At 38.9% G+C, this 20,446-nt stretch overlaps 1 protein-coding gene across 4 annotated transcripts in view; it reads left to right on the top strand.

The window, feature by feature from the left end:
* POLD3 (DNA polymerase delta 3, accessory subunit) overlaps positions 1-20,446 on the top strand; it is a 69,109-nt gene that overhangs the window by 8,249 nt on the left and 40,414 nt on the right. For all 4 annotated transcript variants that reach the window (XR_009504477.1, XM_059929464.1, XM_059929465.1 and 1 more), the window contains exons 3-7: positions 8,131-8,233; positions 12,733-12,772; positions 13,993-14,125; positions 18,702-18,966; positions 20,075-20,147. Coding sequence is in view for 3 of the 4 variants with exons in the window: in XM_059929464.1 (XP_059785447.1) it covers positions 8,131-8,233; positions 12,733-12,772; positions 13,993-14,125; positions 18,702-18,966; positions 20,075-20,147 (614 nt within the window). In the remaining variant the exon portion in view is untranslated. The remainder of the gene's footprint in view (positions 1-8,130; positions 8,234-12,732; positions 12,773-13,992; positions 14,126-18,701; positions 18,967-20,074; positions 20,148-20,446) is intronic.

Here is a 20,446-nt window from a genome sequence, read left to right as displayed (position 1 = left end):
TTGGGTTACTGTTTGGCAGATCCAGGAGTTTAATTTTGACTGTGATGTTTATGCCTTCAAGACCTGAAACTCTTGGCCCAGGGATGGGTTCAGACTGATTTTGACTATTTGAGATTGCCATTGCTGAGACCAGTCCTGGCCCAAACCTAACAGGTTTAGGTAACTTTGGGATTAGACACCCATAAGAGTAATTATTTGTTATGGTTATAGATGTTTAAATATGAAATGAGTTAACTGTTACTATATAAGCCTATTGAGATTAAAGGTGCATATTGAGGACTGGAGATGAAATAAAGTTGCCGGCAATTTTACTGTAGCTATAATTTTTATGGAATTATTTCCTATAATTTTTATGGAATTAATACGCTGTCTAGCCCCTGCCTGTCTACCAGTTTCATCCCATACCACTCTCTACGTCACTTATACTCTAGCCATATTTGCCTTTCTGTTCCTCAGATGTGCCAAGCCCATTCTCACTCAAGGAAATTTGTCCCATTTCCTCTGCCTGGAATGCTCTTCTCACAGCTGTCCTCATTGTTAAGGTTTCAGCTCAAATTTCACACATTACTTCATATAGCAACTCTTCCCTAATGCTCTACTTCCGGTGTCCCTACTCCTCTCTCTCTGTCATGCACCCTGTTACTTTCTTTCATAATTATTTTTTTTAAAAACAGCTTTATTTAGATATATTTCATATACCATACAATTCACCCGTTTAAAATGTACAATTCAATGATTTTTAATATATTTACAGAGTTGTGCAGTTAGCACTATAATTAATTTCGGAACATTTTAATCACCCCCCAAAAGAAACCCTATATCCGTTAGTAGTCCCTCATCATTCTGCTCCCCTCACCCCCCAAGCACTAGGCAACCACTAATACACTCTCCATCTATAGATTTGCCTATCCTGGACATTTCATATAAATGGAATCATAAGTAATTATTAATACTTATTAATACTTAAGATTACTTATTAATAATAAGTAATCTTGTGTGTCTGGTTTCCTCCACTTAGCATAATATTTTCAAGGTTTGTCCATGTTGTAGCATGTATCAGTACTTCATTTCTTTTTATGGTTGAATAATATTCCATTATATAGTATATTAGTTCTCTAGGGCTGCCATAACAGAATACTACAAACTGGGTGGCTTAAAACAACAGAAATTTATTGTCTCAGTTCTGGAGGCTAGAAGTCCAAAATTAAGATATTGGCAGGGCCATGCTCCTTCTGAAACCTGTAGAGAAAAATTCTTCTTTGATTCTTCCTAGCTTCTGGTGGTTTGCTAGCAATGTTTGGCATTCTTTGGCTTGTAGCTGCATAACCCCAGTATCTGCCTTCATAGCACATGGCATTCTCCTTGTGTGTCTGTATCTTCACATAGCCATCTTATAAGGATACCAGTCAGGCTAAACTGAGAGACAGATGAGACACCAGGCTTGGTGGCTCCTGTTTGGAAGGCCTAACCCTTAGAGGGCTCATCCTGGCTCCCTCCAGCCAATGCCAGCAGAGCAGAGTTTGAGGCACAGGAGCCTTAGGATTACAAACACTGGCTTTGGAAGCCATGCATCCAGAATCAGAATCCACTCATTTAGCTGAGTTACCCACTTGAGTCACCACTCTTAGGTTCTGAGCTTCTGTCTCTGTTTGAAAAATGGGAATAATAAAAACATGTAGGGCTTCCCTGGTGGCGCAGTGGTTGAGAATCTGCCTGCCGGTGCGGGGGACACAGGTTCCAGCCCTGGTCTGGGAAGATCCCACATGCCGCGGAGCAACTGGGCCCGTGAGCCACAACTGCTGAGCCTGCGCGTCTGGAGCCTGTGCTCCGCAACAAGAGAGGCCGCGATAGTGGGAGGCCTGCGCACCGCGATGAAGAGTGGCCCCCGCTCGCCGCAGCTAGAGAAATCCCTCGCACAGAAACGAAGACCCAACACAGCCAAAAATAAATAAATAAATTTATAAAAAAAATTAAAAATAAAAACATGTAGCTTCTAAGGTTAGGGTGCAGATTGAATTTTATGGAAAGTACTTAATATGTGCTCAATAAAAAGCAGTTGATACCGTTAAAAAAAAACAAAACAAGGATACCAGTCATAGTAGATGCGGAGCCCACCCTACTCCAGTATGACTTCATGTTAACTTATTACATCTGCAAAGACCGTATTTCCAAATAAGGTCATACTCTGAGGTACTGGTGGTTAGGACTTCAACTTATCTTTTTTGGGGGGGACACCATTCAACCTGTAACATATGGATATATAACATTTCGTTTATCCATTCATCAGTTGATGGACATTTAGGTTGTTTCCACATTTGGCGTGTTATGAATAATGCTACTATGAACATTTGTGTACAAGTTTTTGTGTGGACATGTGTTTTCAGTTCTCTGAGTATACACCTAAGATTGGAATTTCTGGGTCATATGTAACATTTTGAGGAGCTGAGGAACTGTTTTTCAAAGTGGCTACACTATTTTACAATCCCACCACCAAGGTGTGAGGGTTCTGATTTCTCAGCATTCTTGTCAACTCTTTCTGTTATCTGTCTTTTTTAATTTTAGCCATCCTGGTGGGTGTGAAGCAGTATCATCATGGTTTTGATTTGCATTTTTGTAATGGCTAATGACATTGATCATCTTTTCATGTGCTTATTAGTCATTTGTGTATCTTCTTTGGAGAAATACCTATTCAGATCCTTTGCCCATTTTTTCCATTGTGTTTGTCTTTTTATTATTGAGTTGTAAGAGTTCTTTATATATTCTAGAGACAAGTCCCTGATCAGATAATGATTTCTTTCTTGATGGTGCCCTTTGCAGCGCAAGAGTTCTTATTATTATTTTTTTCTTTTTAAAATTTATTTATTTATTTATTTAGTTTTGGCTGTGTTGGGTCTTCGTTTCTGTGCGAGGGCTCTCTCCAGTTGCGGCAAGTGGGGGCCACTCTTCATTGCGGTGCGCAGGCCTCTCACTGTCATGGCCTCTCTTGTTGCGGAGCACAGGCTGCAGACGCGCAGGCTCAGCAGTTGTGGCTCACGGGCCCAGTCGCTCCGCGGCATGTGGGATCCTCCCAGAACAGGGCCCGAACCCGTGTCCCCTGCATTGGCAGGCGGACTCTCAACCACTGCACCACCAGGGAAGCCCAAGAGTTCTTATTATTGATGATGGAGTCCGTTTTTTTTTTCTTTTGTTGCCTGTGCTTTTTATATAGTATCTAAGAAGGCTTTGCCTAACCCAAGTAAATCATGAAGATGTACTTCTGTGTTTTCTTCTGAGAGTTCTGTAGTTTTAGCTCTTAAATCAATAATTATCACTTTAACATTTCTACGTATCTTGTGCTTGTTATACTAAAAATGCTTCAGTCCTCACAGTAAGAATACACTGTGTTGGTTCAAGCTTATTTATAAGTGAAGCCCTAAAATGTGTATAGGCTTACCTCATTTTGTTGTGCTTCACTTTACTGCACTTCGCAGATACTGCGTTTTTTGTTTGTTTGTTTTTGTTTTTGTTTTTACAAATTGAAGGTTTGTGGCAACCCTGTGTTGACAAAGTCTGTGGGTGCCAGTTTTTCAATAGCATTTGCTTATTTGTTGTCTCTGTGTCACATTTTGGTAATTCTCATCATGTTTCAAACCCTCCACCAACAAAAAGATTATGACTTGCTGAAGGCAGATGATAGTTAGCATTTTTTAGCAATAAATTATTTTCTATTTTTAAATTTATTTTATTTATTTATTTTTGGCTGCATTGGGTCTTCATTGCTGCACGTGCGCTTTCTCTAGCTGCTGCGAGCGGGGGCTGCTCTTCATTGCGGTGCGCGGGCTTCTCATTGTGGTGGCTTCTCTTGTTGCTGAGCATGGGCTCTAGGCATGCAGGCTTCAGTAGTTGTGGCGCACGAGCTTAGTTGCTCTATGGCATGTGGGATCTTCCCGGACCGGGGCTTGAACCCGTGTCCCCTGCATTGGCAGGCGGATTCTTAACCACTGCGCCACCAGGGAAGTCCCTATCAACCTTTTTTAACAGATGAGAAAACTGAGACTTAGAGTGTCCTGTCACCCTTTTTTCTTTTAACTATAGTGAGAGCATTTAAAGTTTCACTGTTGGCACTGAGGGCAGTGACTGGGCATGGTTGTTACTGTTTTCTTGGATGCAACAGAGAAATATTTTTTCAGTTTTTAGCATTATTTTAGGCTCTGTCATAAAACAGCAAACTTGACAGACAAGGCCCTTCCCATCATTGACTTAAACAAGATAATTTCAGGTTTTAAAAATGCTGTGAAGGAATTAGATTAGGGAAGACAATATAGGTATACACTGTGTTCATCCTATGGGAAAATTATGGGTGGAACTGATCAGGAGGGATGAGAAGATGCGAAGGTATAGTTAATCGTGTGTAGGAAGTGCATCTTGTAAGAAGTCATATGCATTGTTACTCATATTTAAGAACACTTTGCGTGTTTTGTTGGTAAGGTGTTTGGCATAATCAAATTAGATGAACATGTCTTAGAGATTCAAAAGGTATGCAGAAATTTTTTTAAGAATTTGTGCCGTTTTGACCATCTTGTTAATATAAAAGAGAAATGGGCCTGATTTGGGGAGATAAGTGCACAGAGGACAATGACTGATGATACAAGCAAGACTGAATTGCTGATAAAAGACAGCGTGTTTCGCCAGCAAGCTCAAAGCATCTTGGGCATGGTCCCTTCCTACCATTTTTCCGCTAGCATGGTCCTAACTAGCATAAATAAACCAAAACGTTCATGACTCTGTGTTCCTCATCTTTCCTAACATAATTGCTGCATGGAAGGACACACTAAAGAGAACAAGATAGAGGAATCAACAAAAATGTTGATTTTTTTCCTCAAGATGTGTATAGTCTAGTGGGGATGTCAGATACATAAACTAAGTAATTGGAATACGGTGTGGTAACTATAATAACAGATATGGGATAGGTCCTGTCAGAACTTAGACGGCAAGGCTGCCCTGCTGGCCTAGTGGTGTTAGGGAAGGCTTCACATAGGAGGTGATAACGGAGCTGCTATCTTGATGAGGAATCAGGTGGATGAGGTCTGGGAAGAGCATTCTAGGCAGAAGGAGGGGCATACAGAAGAGCCAGGGGAACTGCAGAATGTTTCATAGGCTGAAAATTGTGTGAGTGTGGGAGAATGGTGAGAGATACAGGGGCCAGAACAAAAAAGGTCTTACATGTCACTGATAGACCTGTGGAGTTGCTCCTTAGGGGATGGGGTGCTACTGAAAACTTTTGAACAAGGAATAATACTTCAGCTAAGAATATTCAGCTACTTTTTTTTTTTTTTAATTTTTGCTGTGTTGGGTCTTCGTTTCTGTGCGAGGGCTTTCTCTAGTTGCGGCAAGTGGGGGCCACTCTTCATCGCGGTGCGCGGGCCTCTCACTATCGCGGCCTTTTTCTTGTTGCGGAGCACAGGCTCCAGATGCGCAGGCTCAGTAGTTGTGGCACACGGGCTTAGTTGCTCCGCAGCATGTGGGAATCTTCCCAGACCAGGGCTCGAACCCGTGTTCCCTGCATTGGCAGGCAGATTCTCAACCACTGCGCCACCAGGGAAGCCCCATTCAGCTACTTTTTAACAGCACTTAATGACTAATAGGCATCTCAGATTTAACATGCCCCAAAACTTAACTCCTAATTTTTCCCACATCGCCTCCTTCTCCTGCTTTTCTCCATCTCAGTGAATGACAACTTTGTTCTTTGAGTTGCTTAATCCAGTCATCCTTGATTTCTTTTTCTCTCATACCCCACAGTCAGTCCATCAGCAAATCCTGTTGTTTCTCCCTTTAAGGTGTCCCCAGAATTCATCCACTGATTACTGGCTCCATTGCTACCACTATAGTCTGAGCCACCATCATCTCTAGCCTAGATGATTGCAGTAGCCTTGTAAGTGGTCTCCCTGCTTCCTTCCTTGCCCCTTAACAATATATTCTCCACACAGCAGTCAGGAATCCTCCTAAAAGGTGAGATCATGTTGTTTCTGTTCTAAACCTTCTGAGGACTTCCTTCCTACATAGAGCCACAAAGCCCTGCATGTCTGGTGCTTGGCTCTCTTCTTCCCTTCTTCCTTATTCAGCACACTCACCTCTTTTCCGTTCCTTGCACCTTGCTTACATTCTTGCCTCAGAACCTTTGGATTTGCTGTACTTTCTGCCTGGAACATTCTTCCCTGAGATATTCACATTGGTGGCTCTGTAACTTCCTGCAGGGAAGGAGTCCTTCCCTAATCATCTTATATAAAATAGCAAAACTTCTCAGGCACTCTCTATTCTCCTAATCTTTTTTCCCCCCATAGATTTACTACCATCTGACATATATTTACTTGTTTGTTTATTGTATCTCTCTTTTCTGCAGTGCAAACTCTGAATGTGTAGAAACTTTGATTGCTTTGTTCTCTGCTCTATCCCCAAGGCATAGAGCATGAATTAGCCACTCATTAAGGTTTTGTTGACCGAATGACTTGATTTGCATTTTTAAAACTTCACCTTGGCAGCCTTGTGGATAATGAAAGGGAAGGTGGTGTGAGGAAGGCATTGACACTTGGAATTGAAATAGTCCAGCCAAGAGATTTGGAGGGCATGGAGTCAAGAATTACTTGGGATGGAAAACTGACAAGATTTGGCAACTCACCAGACTGGGAAAAGTGAGGGATAACGACTCCCAGATTTCTGGCTTGGGTGGTTTGAGCAGATGATGTTGTTGGGAATGAATGAAGCCATGGGGATGAATGAAATGGATCAAGGAGAAGATTTAGTAAGGTGACCAGTCATCCTGGTGTGCCCTGGACTGTTGGTTTTAGAACTAAAAGTCCATGTCAGGAAACCCCTCCGATCCAGGCAAACCCGGATCATTGGTCACTCTAATATATAGAGAGAAAAGATAGCTGAAGACAACCCCAGCAGTACAGAAAAGGAGTCGGTAGTCAGGTCTGTGCAGGAAATGGATCAGAGGCAGTTAGAGAGGTGGCAGGAGACTCAGTGAGGCATTGGATCAAGGAAGCTAAGAGAGTAGTCAACAGTCTAGGTTGAGTTTCCCTTATTCTTGCCAGAAGTATGACATGTCATAGAGGCTCGGTAAATGTTTCTTGAAATAAACGACACAAGTGATGTCTCCTGGTTGATGTTTTTGTTAAGCTGTAAGTTATTGGGGGGAATCAGCTTCTGATACTAAGTGGATCATAAGGATAAAAATGAATTTAGGGAATGTTATAAAAGCAACATTATTGAGTGTTTGGCAGTCTCGGGTTAATGAATACTGGACAGTGTGAGTAAGCTGTTACATTTGCAGTGTTGAAACAGCATTGATTCTGAATGATCATAAAATTGGAACTTCAGAGCTGTGCACTTACGGTCATCTACATAGTGGTTCTTAATGTTCTGGAGTAAGCCTTTTGCAAATCTGTTGAAAACCTTGAACCATCTCTACCCTCTCCCCTCTTTCCCTGCAAAAAAACACCTACATTTTGCTTACAGTTTTGAGGGATGGAGGCTTATGTTCTTTTTTTCTTTCTTTCTTTTTTCTTTTCTTTTTGGCTGTGCCGCGGGGCATGTGGGATCTTAGTTCCCCGACCAGGGATCAAACCTGCACCCCCTGCATTGGAAGCGCGAAGTCTTAACCCCTGGACCGCCATGGAAGTCCGGGATGGAGGGTTATGGATGGCCACAGGAATCCCAGATTAACAGAGAATTGCCAATCTTGTACAGCCCTCCCAAATTATACCTCAGGATAGAAAGAGGCCTAGAAAAACTAATTAATTTATCCAGGATCAAATGGCTAGATAGTGACTGACTAAACTTATCCTTGATTGATTATTCTGTCCATTATATGTCTTCGCCTCTTTTAGTGCAGGCTCAGTCCCACTTGACCAATTATTAGATTTCTTTTATTTCAGTTGCTTGGTCACTGTGCCAGCTCAATACAAGTTGACCCCAACCCCTATGTTCCATTCATCTTTTTTAACTCTCTGTCCATGGACAGAGCAAAAATATTCTGTAGAATATTTGATGGACTGTCAGATTTAATATATCTAACTTTTAAGTCATGGATTAAGAGTTGATGAGGTAAACTTTTACTAATGACTTACTTGTGCCTTTTGTTTGTAACAGGATGCTGTATGATTATGTTGAAAGGAAGCGAAAGGAAAATTCAGGAGCCCAACTGCATGTCACTTATTTAGTGTCTGGCAGTCTCATTCAGAATGGACATTCCGTAAGTTCTCAGAATCTTATTATGAGTTTAAATGTGTTTGAGCTATGAATAGTGTTATATAACGCAACACAGGGCAAAAACAACAAGATTCAGTATTATGGAAATTTTAAAAAGCTACTTGAAGATGGTGATTATTTTGGATTTTTAGACTAAACCTAAAACTCTTGAGAAGTTTGGGTAATATCTCGGCTGTGATACAGAGACTCATTATTGTGCAATTTTCCTAGGCAACAAGACATTCAGAACTGCTTCTCTTATTCCTCTTTCTTCCTTTTGAAGGTATATTGGGGGCAATGGTGGTTAATTTTCAGCCCGTTCAAATGTCAAGCCACAAACTCAGGTGTCAGCAAGTACAATTTTTTTTTTTTTAAGTGAACTTGATTTTAATCTGAGCTTTTGTCCCAGAAGCTCTGCTAAGATAACTCCATTCCTTCTCCCGTACCAGACTGATCTTTGGAACTTTGATAATTCCTCCTCTTTTGCTTCCTCCCCAAACTGAGGCACACCTCCTCTGTTCTTACTTCCCAAACTTCTTACCTGAAGGTTCTTTTGCTCCCATACCACCAGCCCTAGAGAATTTAGCCCAAGGATCAAGACTCCTTCTCAGAGATCCACTGATACCTGTTTTCCTCTTCCCTTTTGACTTTCCCTAAGATTCATAAATTCAGAAGCCAGATTTATCAAAATACTGACTGTATTTGTCTTGTATCAATAGAGTCCCAAGCATGTGAGATTCAAAACTGGAATGGCGATTTAGTAATTTACAAGGAGAAACAAAACTGCTAGGGGTATCAGATCCTTATATTCCCTGACTAGCATATTCTGTTCTTGTTGGTAAGCTGTTTGGCAAGCCAGATGTTAATTAAGATATTTGCAAGTGTAGATGGAATCAGATGTCATTATATATCTGAAACCAGATTAAGCAGACCTGATTCATTTGCTCTCAGAAATAAACCTGACCAGAATCCTCTCCCTGTATGGCCCTTGAATGGATTCTGCCAAAGTCTGCATCTGAATGCCTTCTTTTGTTTCCAGGGTTAATCAGCTCCCTTCTGTCTCTTTCTTGAGTTTAGTCAAAGCCTTCCATTTAGTCATAGTCAATTCTTTACCTGGGACTCACTGTGTACCTTTAAAGCAGTGGTTTCTATTCTTTTTTTGGTCACTGATTCCTTGAGAATCTGAAAGAAAAATGCATATGTTGACATATTCATGAAATTTTCAGTGTTCACAGATCTTTTGAACAAGGGTCCAAGGTTAAGAATTTATGTTTTAAGATAAAGTGGTAGATTTTTATTCTAACCCATATGACAGAGGTTCTTAATTTCAGATTCTTGGATGGTCTTTAGGATTCAAGGGATTCTTGGGTGAACCCTTGAAAGTACATTCAAATTGTGTTCCTCATTGCATTTTTTTGAGACCATTTTTCAAAATGATGTGTAACCCATGATCAATTAAAAACTTCTGTGCTGTGGTTTGCTTGTATAAAGCCTTCTGTTTCTAAGTTTAAGAGGGCATTTAAATTCTGCCCACCTTTTTTTTTTTTGCCCACCTTTTTTTTTTTTTTTTTTTTTTTAAATGAGCAAGAACGCCTTTAACATAAGCCTTCACTTAGAATGCCAGGTGTCAGACTCTCTAACTTGGAGAAGGACGGTGGACTATTTTATGGGGCCTTAGCAGGAGGGAGTACGCAGAAGTCCAGCTAGCTTCACGGCTGGTTGGTCAAAGATGGTTCTCTGAAGAAGGGGAATTGTTCTTGTGGATTAGCAGCTATTGGGCAATTTGGATTTTTTTTTTTTTTAATTTTTATTTTATTTATTTATTTTTGGCTGTGTTGGGTCTTCGTTTCTATGCGAGGGCTTTCTCTAGTTGCGGCGAGCGGGGGCCACTCTTCATCACGGTGTGCAGGCCTCTCACTATCGCGGCCTCTCTTGTTGCGGAGCACAGGCTCCAGACGCGCAGGCTCAGTAGCTGTGGCTCACGGGCCCAGTTACTCCGTGGCATGTGGGATCGTCCCAGACCAGGGACCGAACCCGTGTACCCTGCATTGACAGGCAGATTCTCAACCACTGCACCACCAGGGAAGCCCTGCCCACCTTTTTTTAAAGCAGCAGAACGCTTTATCAAATGAAATCTTGGAATCCTAAAATATAAAATATATTAAGAGTAGGGTTCCTGTGGTTGAAGTGGTTGTGAGAATTTTAGAGCCCTGTGGAACCCTGTAGAATTAATTACTGACCAAGTGTGGATGCTTATCCATGCTTTTTTCTTTTAAGAGAGCCAAGCTAAGAAAAGGCAGATTATTAAGCATAATGTCAGGTTTTGTTCTTATTCTTTCTCATTTCTTTTTTAAGTTTTAAGTGTTTCTAGAAAGAAAAAAAGATACATAGGCTTTGTATGGGTTTTTAAACATACGAATAATTTCTGTTTTTCTAATGATCATTATTGTAAAAAATGCTTGATAATACATAGAAAGTAAAAGCCTCCTTCTAATCTCATCCTGGAGAGTCTTCCAGAGAATTATTGAAAATTTCAAGGAAATGTTTGGTTGATTCTTTTTGTGATATTAGAGGTTATTAGCTTGATCCATTCTTTATTAGGTCCCCCATTAGCTTTTCATCTAATGATTTTAGCTGAGATTGATTTTTATCATTGCCTAGATCATTAATTCACTAGGAGTTACAAAATAGTGATGTTCTAATTCTGTCATTCCTTCTGGATTTATTGGCTGGAATGTTTCTATAAAGAAGAACTTTCTCTCATCAACTAGCTATGTTTTCCCTTTTTCTTTAACTGATAAAAAGCTCAAGGGGATTGCCCCCAGCCAGGCTCTGGGTTTATGGATTCTGAACTCAACTCCTGTGTCCCCCTTAATAGGATCCCCCTGAACCAGAGCTCTACTCTGGTCTACGTTGTTTTAGCACTGGCATTTCCACTGCGTTGTTTTTATGCATTTCTTATATCCCCTAAGGCAGCGTTTAGTCACACTGAACTGTCTGGGCTGCGATATTTTCTCCTGAGGGTACCAATTATTGTTTTTAGGGCTCCTATTACATAGGTTTGAGTGATTAGTTCCTAACGCTCTTTTTCTCATAAGCTCTGTAATTTTTATTGTACAATTTTGCAGAACATGACATTTTTAAGAACGCTTTTTTTAAGAGAAAATGCATTATGAAGACACGCTAAATTCCCAGTTCAAATTTACAATTATATTTTTTAAAAACTTACTTGATTTTATATTGTTCTTTTTTCTTATGTTGTGAATTTTGGTTGTTCCTAACATTAAAATAAATATTTATTTGCTTTAGCCAAATATATGTGATTTAGAAAAGCAAAACCAACAATTTTACTAACCATATGATGACTGAAAACAGTTTAAGGTCTCTAAGTTATCCCGAGCATCACTCTGTTGCAGTTATGGAAATGTTTCTCGTTCCTTATTACAGCCACATGATCCTACATTGATAGATATACCTTAGTTTATTCAGCAGTCCCTTATTGATAGTTATTTGAGTTATTTACCATCTTTGGCTATTACATATAGTGCTGCAGTGAATAGCTCAGTGTATATGTGTTTTGTATATTTTTGCCAGTGTGTTTTAGGGTTACGTCCCTAGAAGTAGGATATATATAAACTTTGTTGGGTATTGCCAAATACCTCTCCATTTTTCATTCCTACCAGCAATGTAGGAGAGCATCTGTTTCTACACAGCACATGTGGTCCTGTTTCAGGGTCCTCTGCATTTCTCTTCTGTGAACTGTTTCTTCATACCTCTTGCCGATTTTCAAAAGGATAGTTAGTCTTTGTTTTCTCTATTTTAGGAGCTATATATTAACCCTTTGTGATGTAAGTTGCAGATATTTTTCCCACTTTATCATTTGTCTTTTTACATTGCTTAAAGTTTTTTTTTTTATCATCCAAAAGTGATTTTTAGTTTTTATGGATTATTTCAGTTACTTCTGGATTTTGAATTATAGTCAAGAAACTTTTCCTCATTCTCAGGTTATATTAGTTTATAGAAGAATTCACCCATATTTTCTTTCTGTGCATATTTTTTATATATATATATATATATATATATATATATATATATATTTCTTTACATTTAGATCTCTGATCCATTTAGAATTTATTTTTTTTGTATGGTGTGAGAGATCCAATTTTTATCTGGTTCCATATGATTATACAGTAATTCTCATTACATTACTTAGTAAAAAGTCCTCTTTTCCTCACACTATTTTGAGCTGCTGTGTTTTTTTGAGTTTTGGGGGTTTTTTTTGGTACTGATATCTACACTCTCTCACTTTCCTTAACCTGATTGAGAAGTTTCAAAGTAAGCAAGTTAAAAATGAGTCTGACTTTATTAAACTGTAACATACATTTTCAGGGGTACCTAATGTTGCTAATTTCACATCCAAGTGCAAATGAATTTTTGGCAAGGAAACGTTAAAATTGCAAGTTGTACTATTTTAAATACCAATGAAGTGTTATTTTGTTACAGTGCCACAAGGTTGCAGTAGTGAGAGAAGATAAATTGGAAGGTAAGTATTTTAGCGATTTAGCAAGTTTTTTCCTCTTATGGCATCAGTGTCATTAACATCTCATATATATTTAGCTGTTTTACTGGAGAGCCATGTATTCTTTTTATTAGTAATTTCTGAAACATGTTGAAAGATGATACTACACTAATTTCCCATTTTTAAGGCCAATGGCTGCTGACATTTATAAAGCGCTTTTATCACGGGGTTTCAAAACCGTGACAGACGTATAAAACTATTATGAATACCATATGGAACACCTCATCAGCTGCCAGAAGACAGTGGTCTCTATTGTGTTGTATTCCATAACAGTTTTTTTAGGAAGAAAATTAAAGAATGCTTTTCTGAAGTCAGAAAAACTTAGTATAACTTCTAAATTAAATTTGTCTACCCATTTCAAGACTATTAATGCTACTGTTCTATTTTTTAATACCCAATTCAAAGGAATTTTGTAACAGTCAGCCACACGATCTTGGATTATGTCTCAAGACAAAACCTGCACTGTTGTACTTTGTATATTAAGATGCCTACCAGTGGAGTTGTTTTCTTATAAATTAACTTTGAGGTATTCAAGATGGTGGAAATGTCCAGTATTTTCTTTCTGAATTCCCACAGTGGTAGATTTATTCATTCAGTAGATACATAGTGAGTATCTACTCTGTGTCAAGCTCTGTGCTAGGCACTAGAGACTTGGAACAAGTTAGGCATGGTTCCTTCCTTCATGGAACCTAAAATTTGTTCTTGTGATGTTCTTTTGTGTATTTCCTTTGCAGACTTATCTGGTTAGTAGTATTTTTGTTATATAGAGTTTCTTTTTGTAAACTAAAATTGAATTATATAAGCGAGACTTCTCAGAAATTACTTATTCTTCAGTTGCTATGTTTATATGCTAGAGTATAAGATTCTTCCCTGACTGAGGGGGGAAAAAAAACCACATCATAGTATCATCAATTATTCATTAATATTTACTGAATGTCCACTGGATGAGTGATACCTTCACAGTACTGTATTTAGAACTGACTCACCACCACCTACCTTTCTTAATGTCCTTGTCACAGACAGAAGAGTTGATATTATACTGTATATAAGACTGTTTGGCCTTTTAGAGCTTTTTGGACCACCACAGATTACAAATGGTTTTAATGCAGAAGGGTTTCTTGTTAAACTCCCCACATGTTATGAAGTTTGTGTATTAACAGACTGCTTTTCCTGTTGACTTGTAGCAGTGAAGTCCAAGCTAGCTGTGACTGCCAGTGTACATGTGTACAGCATCCAGAAAGCCATGCTAAAGGACAGTGGGCCTCTGTTCAATACCGACTATGACATCCTTAAAAGCAACTTGCAGAACTGCAGCAAGTGAGCTCCTTAATGTTTCTTGTGGGCTTCTTTACAAATTGATTTTGTAAGATGTTTACACAGTGGCTGCGTCTTAAGAGTGAACGCCAAGTCTAGTAAAACCCCATTTATCTTGCAGTAAGACACATGCCTGGTTTTATTAGTACATCATAAGGTGAAAAATAGCAGCCACAACCCATACTGAAAACCTCAGTAGACTCCCCATAAATCTATTTCTCATGTATTTATCCTGTCACTACTACCAGAAATGTTGTTTGTTGGGCCCCCTCATTACTCCTTTACCCCAGTCTCTGCTTGTCTAAATCCTACCCATCTGTCAAGAACCAGTTCAAATGTTATCCTTCAAAAAACTATTCCTAATTTAATATTCCTCTACCTTCCATCCAAAATCAGTTGATCTTCCACAGCCAGGATCAGATCTTGTTCATCTTTTGTATCTTTCACAGCACAGGGAGGAGGTGGACTATATTGCACATGGGTTTTGGAAATTGATTACCATGGGCTTGATTTTTGGCTTTGTTGCTCATGGCCCAGTAGCTTTGGACAAGTTACTTAAACTCTTTTGAGCTTTGGTCAAATGCCTACTTTGTGAGGTTGTATGGATGGTTCAGGCCAGATCCTCAGACATATAGTGAACACCTACTACTTTGATAGGTACTAAGCAGGATAATTTGAATTAATTCAACAAAGACTTGATGAGTACGTGTGACATGCCACATACTATAGAGTGAATAAGGCCCAGTACCTGCTTATGGAACTGATGATCCTATGGGAGGCAATTACAGTATAGTGTGACAGTGCTACAATATGAATAAGAGTGTGGGAGGATGTTGGGGGACACTCATCACCCCCTTTTTGGTTGGGGTGTAGTGAGGAGGCAAGACAGAGATGGCTTCTTGAAGGGTACGGCATTGAAGTTGAGGCCTGAAGGCCTAGTAGAAGCAGCCAGTCAGAGGGAAGTGGGAGAGTAAGGACAAGGCTGAGAGAACACGTGGTGCTTGTGCAGAACCACAGTAGTTTTCTATGGTTGTAAATTAGAGTGAGAGGCTGGAAATAATGATACAAGGAGTCAGACTGTATGCTTGACTACTAGGATAAGGAGTTTAGGCTTTATTCCAAGGGCACAGGGGAGCCACTGAAGATTTTGCAGCAGATGATTGAAATGATCAGAATTGCATCATAAAAATATCACTCTGACTGTGATGGTGAAAATGGATCTGAAGGGAGTAATCTGAAGGCAAGGCCATCAGGAAGGATAAATGTTGCAGTGATTCAGGGTGGAGATGACAGTTATTTGAAGTATAGTAGTGGTGTTGGAAATGGAGAGGTGCAGAGGTTAAAGAGTCATACCATCAAAACCTGGATGGTGTGGTAGTGGTTAGGGACCAGGAGAGTGTGTATGGTGGGGATGGGGGTGGGGTTCATGGTGTTAAGGATGATGGCCATGCTTCTGGCTTGAATTGCTGGATGGATAATGGTACCATCACTAAGAAGAGGAATATATGAGGAGGAGCAGGCTTTGGGAGAAGAGAAAAATGATGAATTGGCTTTGGACATGTTGCGTTTTAGTACCCTGTCGGGAGTCCAAGTGGAGGTGTCCTTTGCAATAGATAGGGGAGTCTAGAGCTAAGGAGAGAAATCTGAGGGTAAAGATAGAGATTTTGGAATCAGAGAAAATAGATAATTAATTGGGCTACAGCAGTAGATACAGTCATGCAGAGAGAATGCATAGACTGAAGGGCAGAAAGTTATTAAACTCCAGCCACAATTACTAGCTGTGTAACCCCTTGGGCAAATTATTTAACCTCTCTGCTTGAGTTTCCTCATCAGTGAAATGTAACTAATAAAATTAGTATCAGCCTCAGGGTTGTAGAGGATTAAGTGAATTAATATATGTAAAGCACTTAGAGCAATGCTTGGCACACAGTAAGCACTATTTAAGTGACAGCTGTTTTTTAAGGGGTGGGCAGAAAAGAGGGACCTAAGAGGGAGCAGCCAGAGATAAGAGGAAAATCATGAGAGTGTCTGGAGTTCTAAAACCTAAGAAGAGAGTTTCAAGAAGGAGGGACTGGTTGACAATATCAAACCTTTCTGAGAAGCTGAGTAAAACAGGAACTGAAAAGTGATGGCCTTGGTAAGAGCAGTTTCAGTGGAGCAACCAGCTTCTGGTCAGCTGGGTAGATAGGGATATAAGGAAGTGAGACAGCAGATAGGGACAACTTTCCAGGAAATTTGACGGTAAGATGGAGGAAAAAGAGAGGTAACCTGCTACAGAGGAATTGAGGCTCAGGGAGGATATATACATTTTTAAAGTTGAGAATGCCTTGAACTTGTATTATTAGGAAAGAGCTATAAAAAGAAGAAATGGTTGAAGATACTGGGGGGGGATGGGATAACTGATAAAGTTGGGTCCTTGAGGAGAAATAGATATAGGATTGCCAAAAATAATTTCTGTAAGTTCCATGAGCATAGGGATCATGTCTATTTTGTTAACCAGTGTATACCCAAAATGGTGCCTGGCAAATGGTAAGCATTCAGTAAATAATTGTTGAGTGAATTAATGGTAGACATTGGTTCTTTTTTTTTCTTCAGCTCAAAACCTTGAGTATAATAGGCATACAAATATTTATTAGATAAATAATGAATATACAGCTAAAGAGTAATTTATGTCTGGTGTCTTTTAGGGAAGGATTATAAGAAAACATTAATACCCAGATATGTTTTTGTAAGTTGTATTATTAGATTTCAAAAATAATCTGTATTAAAATCTAGTTGTGGTTTGTCAAACTCTAAAAATCAATTCTGTTATATCTAGTTAGTAAGCAAACAAGAATAAAAGTGACTCAAAAGTCCAAAATGAAATTTGCATAGGGACCGCTAAAATAAACATGGCAAGTAGAAATGTGATAGTAGGAAGCACTTTAATGAAACTTTAAATACTTAAAGTATCCTCAGTAGAAATGTGAGGAATTTATCTCCAGTAAAGAAGTTTGTATTTGGTCCTGAGAATCATGGGCCAACTGAGACCTGACACATTGTTTCATGTGTTTTAAGAAGTGTTGTGACAGGAAGAAAGTTGAAATTTTAGATTGAGCAGATTCTTCTCTCTTCGGACATGTTCCCAGCCTAACCTGGTCTCTTCCTCATTGCCAATTCCTGGTTCTGACCCTAAGGTGTGGAATGTAGACCGAATGGAGAAAGAGTTGTCTCGGGGCCAACTTTAGATGTTGACAATGAAATAAAACATTGCTCTCTTTCCTTGTACATGGAGGCACTGCAGGGCCAGAGAGGAAGAGTGGTGAGTGAAAGGAAATGATTTCCGTCTGTTCTTAACTCTGATGCACAAAATATTTGTGTTAATATGGGGTTTTCTATGTGGACTGTAATAAATCAGTGGAAGGTTTTTGGAACTGTGGACTCTAGCTCAGGGCTGTTCAGCCTAAAGTTACTTCAGAAATTAAGTGATATTATCAGGGATTTTTTATCTTAGGCCAGTTAATCTCAGAGTTGTGCCTGGTTGATCTGTAAGATAATTGCTATCACCACATAGTTTCTTAACCTCCACCTTCTCCCACTCCAAGTCGAGATGATACACTAAAGAAAGGAGAGAAGCCAGAAGCCTCACTTTCAGTGACTTAAATAATCTTTCTTTCAACCTGTATTTCTCTGTGCCAGGTCTTGTACTGGGTGCCTGAAATACAAAAGATGAATAATATACTTACCTTCAAGGAGCTCTTACCTACCCTCAATAAGCAAAAGACTGAGGGAAATAGAATGTTCTTCTTTCTTAGGAAACGTTGGAAACTTTGCTTTAAGTACAACTGTTTGACAAGGCTGGATCAGTTACCCATTCACAATGTAGGACATTCCATTATGGATCTTTGTGAAACAGGCACATCTACAGTGATTAGAGAAGAAGAGATGAATGTTCCCTTTAATATGTCATGCATATTGTTCCAAATTTCTTCACTTGGCGATGGGCATACTTGTCTGGTGCTGTTAGTTGGGATTATTATAAATTATTAAACAAGTGACTATAAAGGACCACAGGTTATAGAAGCCAGTGGCTCTGTTCCCAGCTTATTCCATGTTTTAAAGCATGATCCATTCTGGCCAGGAGAGTTGCCAGGAAATTTGTTAATATTTAAGGCTCTTAATTTTGATTCTGTCAGTATTTATGGTATTGTTAGCCCTATCCATTGAAGGTCTTTAAAAACAAGAGATAACCATTTGGTTTACCAAAGATGGTGAAATTACTAATGTTTTATTATTGTTTGGTGTATTCTTACTATTTTGAATTAGGATGCTTTTTTCAAAAAAGCAAGAATACCCATATGGCTTGGTAGAAGACACCTTCCAATCTTAGTTTTATTACTAACGAGATGTATAATCTAGGACTTCACTCACTCCTCTCCAGTACTTGTTGCACAAACTAATTTCTAAAATCCATTCTAGTTCTAAAATTTTCTAATTTTATAGTATTAGGGTTAGAAAGTATTGTGGGGAAGAAGCAAGAGTTTAAAAATAAGGTTTGATGTTGACATCAATTAATTTAATGTAACATTTCTGTCCTCAGGTTTAGTGCCATCCAGTGTGCAGCTGCTGTCCCTAGAGCTCCTGCTGAATCCTCATCTTCTGAAAAGTTTGAGCAGTCAGATCTTCCGGTATCACCTGAGACACAAGCCAGTAATGAGTTGACCACCAATGGTCATGGCCCATCTATCCCCAAACAGAGTTCCCAGCAGCCCAAAGGAATCATGGGCATGTTTGCTTCTAAAGCTGCTTCTAAAACCCAAGATGCCAACAAGGAAACCAGAGCAGAGGCTAAAGAAGTAACGAATGTAAGTCTTCTTTAAAAATATGCTTTTACAGCTCAGAATGGGTAACTAGAAAAGCATTTAACAATTCCAGTGGTAGTAGTTTAATTATTTAAGGTCTGATATTTAATTCTGTTTTTTCTGCTTTAGTGTAAACCCTTTAATTCTTTTTTTTTTTAATCCTTTAATTCTTGATATTCTCACCTGAAGTAGTCCTTTTTCTTTCGTTAATGCTTCTCACCAAAACTCAGATGCTCCTGTAAAATGTAATGCCTGCCCTGTACACATCACAAGATTATTGTGAGACCCAGTTGAAATAATGCAAGGAATTGTATATTAGCAGTATGTTATTTGGGAACATCTATATTTTGGGCTTTGCCAGTGTATTTAACATTCTCATTCTATTTAATGAATTTTTCTTATTTTTTTCTTTCATCCCTTTCCTTAGTTTTTTATTGTTCAGTCATCTGAACTAAAGTGCATTGACTTAAGAAAAGTCTCATAAGATACTATTAAAAATAATCTAGAAAAGCATAATTATTGCCATTATTATTATTACCATTATTGTCATTTTAAAGCTTCCACTTTGGGAAAGGAGAGGAGAGGGAGAGGGAAAGCACTGACAATTATAGGGCTCCTACTGAGTGCCAATAGTTTGGTCTTTGTTTAAATCCTCTTATCACTTCTGTGAGGGAGATATTATCATCTTGTTAAGTAATTTGGATGTCATATTGCTATTACGTGGTGGAACCAGCATTCAGTTCCACTTAGGATGATTACAAATGTAATGTTTTGGAGGTTTTTCCCCATTTTGTACCATGTTGCCTCTGATGTGTTTTAATTCTGTCAAACTAAGTAGTTTTTAAATATACTCTAAAAAAGTTTAGACATATTCATGGATAATAATTTTATAAAAACCAGGGGAAACTAAGCTATGGCAATTAACACCAAATACTATCTGGTCTGGATTTGTTCTTATATCTAGTGCCTACACGTTTTGGCATGATAATATAGAGACTGTATGATCATGAGAGTGTGCTCTGCTATTGAAGAGATTTTTTGACTGCTACTTGAAGAACAGCCTAAACACTAGAAAAAAAATCATGTGTGTTTTCTTTTTCTATGCTTTTAGGCATCTTCCGTAGGCAACAAGGCACCAGGGAAAGCGAATGCGATAAGCAATTTTTTTGGAAAAGCTGCTATGAGTAAGCATGTTCTTACCTTCCTTTGACTAATATATGAATGTTAATATAATAACATTATATCTGAGGTGAAAGCCACCTTGTCCAGTTTTTACCCATCTAACACACTACCATGTGGCATTCCCACATCCTAACATAAACTTGTAGTATACGGACCTATATGTTGATGAATATAACCAATATAACCAACTGGAACAGTAGATTTTATGGGTGAGCTGGGTTCAGTCGAGATATCCTGGAGGGTAGTTTACTTATTTCTGTTTTTTACTTCCTGCCTTGAAAAGAGAATTAAATATTTGTTT

Source organism: Balaenoptera ricei, chromosome 8 (assembly GCF_028023285.1).
Source record: "Balaenoptera ricei isolate mBalRic1 chromosome 8, mBalRic1.hap2, whole genome shotgun sequence".
Classification (NCBI taxonomy): domain Eukaryota; kingdom Metazoa; phylum Chordata; class Mammalia; order Artiodactyla; family Balaenopteridae; genus Balaenoptera; species Balaenoptera ricei.
The sequence above is the reverse complement of the archived record's forward strand: the minus strand, read 5'-3'. Positions and strand labels throughout refer to the sequence as shown.